This window comes from Podarcis filfolensis, assembly GCF_964270895.1.
Source record: "Podarcis filfolensis genome assembly, chromosome: 2".
NCBI lineage: Eukaryota > Metazoa > Chordata > Lepidosauria > Squamata > Lacertidae > Podarcis > Podarcis filfolensis.
Genome location: NC_139605.1, coordinates 48,961,222 through 48,973,377, shown reverse-complemented (window position 1 = coordinate 48,973,377; position 12,156 = coordinate 48,961,222). Strand labels below are relative to the sequence as shown.

General features: G+C 40.9%; 1 protein-coding gene across 6 annotated transcripts in view; it reads right to left on the bottom strand.

The window, feature by feature from the left end:
• The window catches only part of PFKFB4 (6-phosphofructo-2-kinase/fructose-2,6-biphosphatase 4), a 67,061-nt gene that overhangs the window by 21,134 nt on the left and 33,771 nt on the right, over positions 1–12,156 (bottom strand). For all 6 annotated transcript variants that reach the window (XR_014545468.1, XR_014545469.1, XM_083603469.1 and 3 more), the window contains exons 2-7: positions 7,548–7,664; positions 6,031–6,127; positions 5,560–5,626; positions 4,178–4,252; positions 2,826–2,882; positions 845–966 (exon numbers count right to left, since the gene is read on the bottom strand). Coding sequence is in view for 4 of the 6 variants with exons in the window: in XM_083603469.1 (XP_083459595.1) it covers positions 845–966; positions 2,826–2,882; positions 4,178–4,252; positions 5,560–5,626; positions 6,031–6,127; positions 7,548–7,664 (535 nt within the window). In the remaining 2 variants the exon portion in view is untranslated. The remainder of the gene's footprint in view (positions 1–844; positions 967–2,825; positions 2,883–4,177; positions 4,253–5,559; positions 5,627–6,030; positions 6,128–7,547; positions 7,665–12,156) is intronic.

Here is a 12,156-nt window from a genome sequence, read left to right as displayed (position 1 = left end):
AATAATTCCCCACCCTTCAACAGTCAGTCAGCATTCTGTGCCCATTTAGCATCCCCAGTCCTCATTGAAAGTGTGTGTGTGTAGAAATTTTACTTCTATTAGGGCATAGGTTGTCCACCAAGAAGCCACAGGCACCATGGCAAATGTGAAGGCATTCACTGGTACCCAAAACTCTCGAGTTTTCATTCATTCATTCATTCATTCATTTTTAAAGTTTCTAACTCTCCTAGAAAGAAGGTTATTGGGCAACTGTGCAAGCAACTTCTAAGCAATTTCAGTGAAATGATAGTAAGTGTGGTACGGACACTTTGTATATTTTTCCTGGTACTGAGAAATGCTTCCTGTTGCTGCTAGACAGCAATAGGGGTGGGTGTATGGGTGTGGGTGTAAAATCATTATTATTGTGTGATCTCCACAATCTGGACCAACAGGACATAGGTGAATTTCCATGGTAAGCATAAGGTTGTTAGGAGGTGGCTGTCTCTCTAATTTTTTGTTCCAGTGAGGGGATAAACCTGTGTCTTGGCAGCAATTTAAGGCTGCAGAACTGGGCTCCTATAACTGAGTGCCTCCCCATGGAAAAATATATCCCTACATGTAGAAAACTAAAATGTCAAGAAGAAAGCTGGACTAGATTATTTTCCCCTCCTAGTATTCCAAGTACAACTAATGATTTTTTTATGCATGGATGAGAATTCAAATCGAGTGATCCCCACCTGCAATCTGAAGCGGAAAATCTCAAATAGGCATAGATTTAATCACACCAGTGAGAATTAAGCCACACATAGGCAGAATTAAGATTCTGAAGGTAAACAAAGCAACACGGAGACTTGTGGTGACTTACTTGTCTAGATTTTCATCTAGCGTCTCGTATGAATTCTTGTAACACTCAATTCTTTTCATGAAGTCTTCTGCAGCTTCATCGCTACCACAGTCAACATAATCAGGACTTCCCAGCTTCACTTGCTGATTGAGACAGAAAGTATGGGGATCTTTTTTATTTAAAGAAATTACTCTTGCTTATTTAATGAAATTTGTATACCGCTTATCTATTAAAAAAGTCAGTGTTAAGTTAACCAATTCTTTTTACAAAACATAAATAAAATCAGCAGTTAACAATATACAACAAAATTATAAAATAAAATTACATAAGATACCTGTCAACTTTAAACAAGCCTATGCAGATGTGTAAACCGAAAATCTTCCACTTAAGCTATGACATAAGTCAGTTAAGTATAGGGATGTATCCCGCCAACTTTTATTCAGTCATGGCCATTAATTTAAATGACTCTACTCTGAGTATGACTAATATAGGATACAACCCAAAATTGTCAGTACGAGAATTTTAAGATATTCTTGAATGGAAAAATGTATCACACTGACACTTTCAAAGGAACAAATGCTAAACATGTTCCCTATTTATGGATTCTAACAAAGAAAAAACACTAAACCTATATTCAGATATTTTAAAAAAAATCTGAGTATCACTGGGGGAAAGGGTATGGCTTGTTATCTTGAGATAACACTGCTTTTTTGTTCAAGCTTGGCAGGATGTGCTTGCCTCTTCATGGCAACATTCTTGTCACATGTCGTTTCCTTTTACTTCTGTTCCCCTAGTGAACTCCAAAGTAATATTTACGCATCTCCCTTACATTTCTCTTGAAGCTATAGGGTCAGTTTGTGGCCTCCTTTTCTTGGGGAAAAGCACACGCTTTGGCAACAAAAATGACCAAGGGGCTGGAGCAAGTCCCCTGTGAGGAAAAGTTTGCAACATTTAAGGCTTTTCAGTTTAGAAAAAGGGAAGTCAGGAGTGACTTGAGAGAAGTGTAGAAAGTGTATGCATATAGTGTGGAGGAAGCGAATAAACAAAAGTTCTTCTCCCTCTCTCATAACACCAGAAGGCTGCAACATCCAATGATACTGATGTCAGAAGACTCAGGAGAGACAAAAGGAAGTATTTCTTCACACAGAAGATAGTTAAACGATGGAATTTGTTCCTACAAGAGGCAGTGCTGGTCATCATTCTTAAGAGAGGATTAGACAAATTCATAGAGGCGATCATGGCTACAAACACTGACCACCATGTTTGACTTCCACTGTCAAGAGGCAGTATGCTTCTGAATACCAGACACCACAGATGTGGAGAGTGCTAATGAGCTTAGGTCCTCCTTGTAGGCTTCCTGCAGGCATTTGCTTGACCACAGTGATAACCGAATGCTAGACTAGATAGCCCACTGGCCTGATCAAGTTCAATCCTTGGCATCACCAGGTAGGACAGGGAAATACTTTTGCTGGAAACCTTGGGAACAGGCTGCCTGTCAGTGTGGATAATACGTAGCTGGATGGACCAGTACTCCAATATGGTCTAATAGCAGCTAAGATAACAAATTTGCACAACAGCAAACATCACGTGTAACCTGTATTGCAAGGAAAAAATGGTTGCCTGCTTGTAAGTTAGGTTTTTTCAACTAAAATGTATCTTGAAACTTCCTTTAAAAAAAGATGATGATTATGAAGAAACTGGAGTGGACATTGCAAGAGCTTTTGTTCAAAACAATTCTGACAAAGCCTTGCATCTAACAGTATGCAAGATTTGCCAGGAAGCGGAATGCAGGATGCATTGTGGGCCAAATGCCTTCAATTGCAATCTTCAACAGAAAATTGCAGAAACAGATTGTGTGCAATCCATAAATCCAAACGATTGTATAAAAGTAGTTAAAATGGAGAAGGGTAAAAAGAAGCAGCTGTACCATGTGACTGATTTTGGAAATTATGTTGAGACATAAAACCTTTTCCTTCTTTTAAAAGCAGAAGTTGATACTCACCACAATATTTGCAGCAATGACTTCTGGATCAACACATACTGACTCCACGAAGAAAGTCTTTGAGCCAAACAGGAACAAACAATTATGGAAGTGACAAAAGAGGGAAAGGGTTAGAACAGATCCAGTGGCTAATGCTACAAATGCAGGCTTGTGTAGTCAGCAGAATATTTAGTCTTACAAACTATGTTTTGCTTTTAAATACGCCTTCTGCTGAACATCCCATCAGAGATCAAACTTTATGCATTTCCCCTGTTACTTTTGGGCACCTCCAAACAGCATAGTGTTAATGAAGCAGTTGCAAATTAAGAGGGCAAGTCATTGAAAGGGAGTCAGGCAGCACACTGGCTTAGAGCCTAAGGCACAGTAGCGAAGCCTTACTGTAGCCTGACATAACCTCTGATCAAAAAGTACAGCTTCTTTCCAAAATTGCAGCACAAAGTAGAAGCCTGGGGTGTTGACACACCATACTACTTCTCTGTCAGTGAAGTCTGCTGTGATGAAGAAGCAGCACTGTTGATTTGCCAGCAGCAAAGACAAAACAGACACAGAAAGTAAGAGGTGTATAAAAAGGCCGTTCCTACCAGCAAATAAAAGTATAAATACAGAATACTTATCTGCAGTATTACAAACTGTTAACAAACATAGATGCTTTTGAGATGAACTCTATGCAAGGTGTATTTGGGAGGATGAACAAAGAATACAGGCCCCAGTAGTGGTGTGTGGGGTGAGGCAGAGTCACAGAGATGCCCTTTGGAATACTGGCATCATTGCTGCTTCACTGGACAAAGCAGAAGCACCAGTGGAAGCACCATGGGTGGGGTGGGTGTTGCACAGCCTCAACCCCATTACTACCCCAACCGAGCTCTGTCAAGGTAAGGAGAAGAGGCCCCTGTGTTGGGAAGGCAGCCCTGCAGTTTCATCCCGCCACCTGCATTGCAACTGCATGCTCCCCCATAAAGCAATCCACCCACAGAGAAGCTGTATTGACAAGGGAGTTAAATGCTAATAAGACAACTATTATATGCTAAGGAGAAAGACAGTTTATTCCAGCCCACTGTCTGAAATCCTAGAACCGGGTCTCAGAATCCTGTCTCCCAGTCAGTGGCAGTAACCATCAGCACAGTAGTTGCTAGGACCCATTATCAGCAAACAGGGCTACTGATTAACTACACATTAGGAGCTGCAATTAGTACGGTTTAATGGAGGTGATACTTATTCCACAAGACTGCTACTGGAAAATATCACATGACGTTCCAGTCAATGCCATCTCTTAACTATCGTGTATTGAGAACAAAGCATCAGTCTGCACTCCCCCATACAAGCCATTTCAAACATCTTGGCTCTTAACTCACCTTATACCCATTTTCCTCCCCAAACTTATAGATGGTTTCTCTGCGTTCCCTTGTTGTGTTTGTGGCATCAAAAACCTATAGGAAAAATAAATGCTATATTAGAAAATAGACAGCTACAACCCAGAAGGAGTAGATCTCATGTAACAGCAACCAAAGAGAACAGATTTGTCACAAACTACTCTTTCCCCAACCAAACTTTTTACATGTACCTGTAAAAATGAAATACAGGCATTTAGCAAATTCATGTTATTGGCTCTGTGAAGCATGCATGTTTAAACACAGAGGTACGAAGTTTATTCTTGGTTCACTTCATGGAACAAGGATAGGAGGCAGTCCAAATAGCCCAATGCAAATCCCCAAATCTGGTATCCCTTCCCCAAAAAAATTCATGCTCGCTTTTTGTTGTTTTGTGCAATAAACTCAACAGTTTTGTACCACTAACCACAAGTATATACTGAGACATCAAATCAGATTTATCATTTAGTCCTCACAGTTCAGGTCATTTGCCAGGAGATCACAAATGTTGGACTAGACAATTAAGAACTTCCAGTGGGTTTGACTCATAGCATTTGAGAGCTGGATTTAAAGCTTTTGAAAACTGCTATTATGTGAGTGGACTGGAACCGATCATTTCTGAACAATGAACAATGGTAAGTATGAAATATGTGGGGAATTCTTCTTCTTTCCTGGTATGCTATGCCTTCCCACACATTTCATCCTTGTCCTTGTGTAACACCACAGCATGCTTTCAAGAAGCTTTTTCAACAAAACCATGCAAACAAACATTACAGGCTAGAAAACTGAGGACAATTTTAAAGATTAAAATAAGGAAACCAGTAAGTAGCAAAAGGCACAAGTTCATCAACAGAAAGAGGGGGAAAAATCAGCTGCATGAATGAGGGTCAAGGATGGCTACTGGGTTATCATTTCTTTCTGTTCTTAGAAAAATCATGCAAGGTCTATGTCAACATCACAAACTCTATGCAGCACAAACTGTACACTACATGTCTCACTGGAATTCAAAAAGCAAGAAGAGGAGAAAAATGGAAACACTGCAAATTCTGTTGAACATTTACTGCACCAGAAACTTAACATCATATTTCAAACAGGAGAGATACTTCCAAAAGCAGAATTTATGAGAAGAGGTTCATGGTCCTAACTTGGTCTCCCCCCCCCCCACCTTTCCATTAGAATTCATAAACATGTCATCCTAATCTCCATCTAGTATGGAATCAATAATTAAACCCCCACTGGTCTGAACAATATTGCAATATTATTTTTGCATTTAGAACGGTGGTGTCAGTAACTAATGTCAGAAAATGCAGCTAGTTGATGGTTTGGGGTGTTGTTGTTTTTTGCAAAGGGGTGAGAGAAACACTTACTGCCACATGCCCATTTTCTTCACAAAGGTATCGCCGAACATCATTCAGTGCTGCTAAGGCACACTGTCTTAAAAAGAAGAGATAATATAACAATTATATTCCCGAAAAACATTGCATCATTAAATATACATGGCACTTACTTTGTCTATAGCATGTTTAAAAGCAAAATACAAAATTTTGGAATCAATTAACTTATTTTACACAGGCATCCAAGACACACACTTTAAAAATGTAGAAACAAGTTAAAAGTTTCCTTTCAGACTATATAGCTAGTATAGCAGTACTAAGATTATAATCTGTATGAGGAATGCAACCCTTAGGGCTGGTCAATAATTTGAGCCATTGTAGTGTCCCTTTCCTTGAATTGATAAGAGCTGGTAGCAGCTGCCTCAAATGCTGAAAACACGAAACATTCCTGCAGATCAAAGCAACACTGTGAAGCAAAAGGAAAAAGACACATTACAAACTTACTTTCGGATTTTCAGGCCTTCTTCATTGTCTGGCAGGAAGAACTCAAAAGACTTGTATGTTTTTACCAAGTCTCGCCGATACTGACCAACATTAAATTCTGCATGGGAAAAAAAATCAAGAAACTTGGCTTTAACAACACCTGCTTTCTCCTGATGTATAGATGAGCCAGCACAGCATAGAATAGCATCAATCCTGATCCTACGAATCAAGAACCCTACCCCCACCCTGGTTTCAATCTCACCTGTGCCATGTACTCAACAGGTGGCTACAACCTCTCTGCTTCAAATCATGTGCAATATAGGAAGGCAATAATATTGATTGACCTTACAGGGTTTTGTAAGGAGTGCAACTAGATAATGCATGTTGGTTCTTGCTTCCCATTGTATTAGATTGCAGCCCTGTGTGCACACCTAGGAGCAAGCCCTGTGAGAACAGCCATATATTGTGAGTCTCATAGGCTAACACCTGTAGGCTGCATGATTCACAACCCTCAGAATTCCCACTGTATGAAAGGCTTCGTGTGTAGACCAATGGGTTGACACAAGGTCTTGGTAGTTTAGTTGAAGCCTAGCTGTCTTTACTCAGAATGAGTTTGCAGAAGAAAACAGTAAATAATGTTCTGTTTTTGTAAACCAACTTGTATCCTGGTTTGGATAACATTGTGACTTGGGAGTGTATAAATCAGCCTTCAGGTAAGGCAACCTTTGGATCCACAAAGTAATAAAATACGTAACACTTCCTGACCTGTAGCAAACGTTAACAATCCCTAGCAACCTCAGTAACTTTCTAGATTCTTGTCAACATAATGTTCATCTAAGAGCAAAACAGCAACAGCTCAACTTTAGACGGTAATACATAAACCGCCAGGCTGATTTTAAGCAACACAGCCATATGACAAGCCGTACTAATGAGAGGGAAGTTCCCCCTTCCCTCAGTGGTCATCATAAGACTGGGCTGCATGACAAGTTCAAAAATTAAGGAAAATAAAAACAGAAAAGATGAAACTGTTTGTTGATGAAACTCATTTGGGTTTCATGCTTTTGCATGGGTGCCCTTGGGTTATATGAAAATAACTCATTCCCTTCCCTTCTCAAACTAACATGTTGATTATCACTCCATGCCCTCTGCAAGTGGTCCAATCAGGAGACTCCTCAGATCTTCCCAGCACCAATCAACTGGACAATTGGGAAGGGGGAAGAAAGCACTTGATGGGATTTCAGGGATTCATCATATCCCTCCCACTGCCCAGCTTTTTAGTGCTGGAAACTTCTGAAGAACACACCAATTGCTGCACTCCTCAGCTGTTCTCAATGTCAACCAGCTCAATGGGGGAGGGGGGAGAGGAGAGAATCAGGGGAATTAGTCAAGAGATGAACATGGTTTGCCCAGGTGTGTCCCAAAGTGTTGTGCACCCAGATAGCACTATAAAAAATAATCATAATATTAAAGTTAACAAAAGAATTTTAAGCAACCTACTCCCAACAAAATCTGTATCATACGAAGAAAAAAGCAATCACCTTTTGTGGGTACTCCAATCCAGTTTAAGTAGCGTGTCAATTTCTTTGAGATGTAGGTCTTCCCTCTTGCTGGGAGCCCAACCATAACAATCAGCGTAGGGCAGTTGGTCATACACACTGAAAATAAAAATATATACTTGGTAATCATGCCAAGTAGAAGTTCAGGTTACAATTAAGTCCATTTAGGAAACAGCTGTGTTTTTTTGGACGGGATATGAACATACTGTCGTTCCCACTGTGGTTTTGTTTTGGTTTTTGGTTTTTTTTGGTTGACACAACTCTTGATGTTTTCCCAGCAAAAAAGGCCTGCCTAACTGGATGAACTGTACAAAGCTACATTTTACTTTTATCAGAAGAGATGCTTAGAAATCTAACACATTCCTCATCCTTGCTATCAGTTCTACATGTTTATTCTTAAATTTCTGTAAAGCCAAAGGTTTCCCCTTGAGTCATCTTTTCAGTTTTTCTCAATCCTATAAAAGCAGGGTAGAAAACAGGCAGCAGCACTGATAAATGGATTTAATCCACTTAAAAACTTTTGTTTACAACCAATACAGTTATTATTCTTTCAGGAGTCCCTAACCTGTGCTAATTGGCCTAAGTGAACATATATCTCTCTTCCTGACATAAACAGTATTTTTCAGCATTCAGAATAATCACAGAGTGTTCCAAATACAGCAAAAAGGTCAAACACACTGTTATGGCTAACTTGAAAAGAGGGTTACTGAGAAACAACCACCAGCTGAAATTCTAAAGCAAACTTCAACATCTCTGATTACATTAACAAGCCCTTTGCTAAGGGCAAATTCAGTGCAAGCAATCTAACTTTAGAACTTCTGAACAGAATTCAAAATTACAAAACAAACAATGTGCAACGCTATATGCATGTGTCAACCACTTGCTTAGGAAAGTGCCTGAAATGTTGTGCAACAGTCTTTTCAAATAATTTTGGTATGTGACAACAGAAGCATGTGTTGAGAAACAAAAACAAGAAGGAACAAAGTGCAAACATGTGAAAGACACATCATGTCCTAAACAGGTTAAGAAGCACTGGTTTATCAGTCCCATTTTAGTCTCCCTCACTAAGTACTTTTGTTGACAGAGAGTAAAGGAAAACACAGAAGAAAGCACACTACAGTGGTACCTCAGGTTCCATACACTTCAGGTTCCATACGCTTCAGGTTACAGACTCTGCTAACCCATAAATAGTACCTTGGGATAAGAACTTTGCTTCAGGATGAGAACAGAAATCGTGCTCCGGCGGCATGGCAACAGCAGGAGGCCCCATTAGCTAAAGTGGTGCTTCCGGTTAAGAACAGTTTCAGGTTAAGAATGCACCTCCAGAACGAATTAAGTACTTAACCTGAGGTACCACTGTTCAACAGCAGTCAGAAATTGCTGGGCAGCCTCCCTTGGGCTACACAAAGGTGAGCTAGTAGAAGCAGGAGCAGCATGTTTTTGAAGACCCCTTTGCTATTACTCAAGTCACCTGCATAGCTCTACTTACTTACAAAGAATGATGGCCGCAAGACAATATCCAGTTCTCAACTCGAGGTAACTCTTCGAGATTAGCAGAGTTTGTAACCCGAAGCAATCGTAACCTGAGGCATTTGTAACTCGAGGTACCACTGTACTGCAACTATTCTGCACATTGGAGGTGGGTGAACTGGGTCTGGCTATCACTTCCCCCCACCTCTCACGACAGAGCCACCCACCAGCCAATCCTTCAACGTAACCTGACTGTCTGGCCTTGAGAAGCCCTTTCAAGATACTATTATTACCCACAATGCTTTGCAAGAGGCTAAGCAAGACCTGACAACCAGGTGATCAGTGATGCCTGCAAACTCCTTTTTGGCTGAGTGGCTGATATAGAAGCAAGAATATGATGAACTGAGAAACAGAATGCATTCAGTGCAATGTGTGGGCAGCTGGGGGTACTTTGAGCAACCAGAAATCAACTAAGGATTACACAAGGCACATATGACTGGGGAAAAGGCAATAGGAGCTTATCACAAAATGAAATGGGAATAAAAAAATTGGATTAACTAGGTGACGTCTAGGTGTGAAACCATGGTTACAGAAGCCTGCATATTCAAAGCTGCCAGACTGTAACCACTGAGGTTCTAAAGCAGACACAAGACTTGCATATCACTTTCACTAGGACCATGTATTTTATTCCAAGGGGGGAGGAACTCTGCACTTAAGAGCAGGGTTTGAAATTAACAGGGCACATTTTGCACCCAAAGATTCTCCATTTGCAAGCACCTCAAAAATTCTGGGTGCCATTTTTTTTATTTTATTTTTTTATTTTTGCGCCTGGCTGACGCTCAAATATTACTGAAATGTATGTGTTTTGAAGCCTCAAAGTATATGTTAAGGATAGACACAATATGTTAAGGAATTTAACAATAAAGAGTAGAGTGCTTTGAAAACTAAAGTATGGTACCAATATTTTTATTGTAAACACCCAATCGAACATGTATTAAAAATTTCTGCTAAAAATGTGATATTAACAATGTGTCACTTATGTAAATTGCGTATTGATCCATGCTTATCAAAATGATAAATAAAAAGTGTTGCCGACTCCCCACCCCCCACCCTGCCAAACATGATGACTAGAAATTCTGTTTTGGTGCCCACAACCCAGGTCCCAGAAGCCATTTGGCTCCTAGCTTTTCTATCCCAGTTTCTAACACTGCTTAAGAGACCAAAACAGAGAAGTCACTCCTAAACTAAAGTATCAGACCTGACAAATAGGCACACATATTTTATTTCAAACTTTTAAACAATTACTCATCTAATAATATGTAGCAAGTAAAAATTGCTTCCAGGTGATCAGGTAGGGAAGGCCGCCACGACTAGCACAGATATTATTTGGGGTCAGGAACTCTATAGTGTTTATAGACTAGCGCTTTTTGTAAACTTAATTGTAGAGAACTAGGGGTCTTAGTAGACCACAAGCTTAACAAGAGTCAAAAGTGTGATGTAGCAGCAAAAAAAGCTAACACTATTCTAAGCTACATCAATGGAAGTATAGTGTCCAGGTCAAAAGAAGTAATATTACCACTCTATTCTGCCTTGGTCAAACCACAGCGGAGTACCGTGTCCAGTTCTGGTCATCACAATTTAAGAAGGATGTTGACAAGCTGGAATGTGTGAAAAGGAAAGCAACCGAGATGACCAAGGGTTGGGAAACCAAGCCTTATGAGGAACGGTGACGGAGACTGAGAGGAGATATGATAGCCATCTTCAAATAGCTAAAGGGTTGTCACATGGAGGATGGAACAAGTTTGTTTTCTCCTGCTCCAGAATGTAGGAACCAATACAATAGATTCAAGTTACAATAAATGAGATTCTGACTAAACATCAGGAAGAAGGTTCTGACAGTAAGAGCTGTTCAACCGTGGAACGGTCTCCCTTGGGAGGTGGTAGACTAGACTCTTCTTCCTTTGAGGCTTTTAAACAGTGGTTGGATGGCCATCTGTCATGCATGATCTAGTTGAGATTCCTGCATTGGACTAGATGGCCCTTGGGGTCCCTTCCAACTCCACAATTCTATGATTCCATAACCCCCTGCAAGGAAGGAATCTTTATTGGTCTTTAAAGCAGCCTTCCCCAACTGGGTGCCCCCCTCATGTTTTGAGTAAATCTCCTGTCAGGGAGTGAGTGGCGCTGTGGTCTAAACCACTGAGCCTAGGGCTTGCCGATCAGAAGGTTGGCGGTTCGAATCCCCGTGACGGGGGCAGCTCCCGTTGCTCGGTCCCTGCTCCTGCCAACCAGCAGTTCGAAAGCACATCAAAGTGCAAGTAGATAAATAGGTAGCGCTCCGGCGGGAAGGTAAACGGCATTTCCATGCGCTGCTCTGGTTCACCAGAAGCGGCTTAGTCATGCTGGCCACATGACCCGGAAGCTGTCTGCGGACAAACACCGGCTCCCTCGGCCTATAGAGCGAGATGAGCACGCAACCACAGAGTCATCCACGACTGGACCTAACAGTCAGGGGTACCTTTACCTTTTACCTGTCAGTTCAAGCTATCATGGCTATGTGGCTGGGGGTTGATGGGAGTTGTAGTTCAAAACATCTTCAGGGACTCAGGTTGGGGAAGGGTGGTTTAAGGTGTCATGAGACTTCTTGTTTTTATTCTCCATGCATTGCAAGGGTTTGGGCTAGATGATCCCAGCAGTCCCTTCCAACTCTACAATACTATGATTCTAAGGTCCAAAAGAATATTTTTCATAAGACAAATCTTACAGCCTGCACTCTAAGAAGTCCACTGGCTTAGGTCTGGACATTTCTAAACATGGAACCACATGCAGAACGGTAGAGAAACCACAAAGAGTAACTAGAAGCCATAACAGGTGACTGAGAAACACAAGGTACTTTTAGACTTCAAAGGTATCAGTAAACTGAAAATTGAATATTTCTGGTAAGTGACTTTTGTAATGGAAATGGTAAGTCAACATGCAGGATGTTGGGGGATGGAAGTGATATCTCATCCTCAGGCCCATACTTTGTGGGTATTTTTGCCCAGTAGAGTAGTCTACACCAACCTGGGGGGCTCCAAATGATTTGGATTACAATTTCCATCAGCTCCAGCTATGCTGCAAA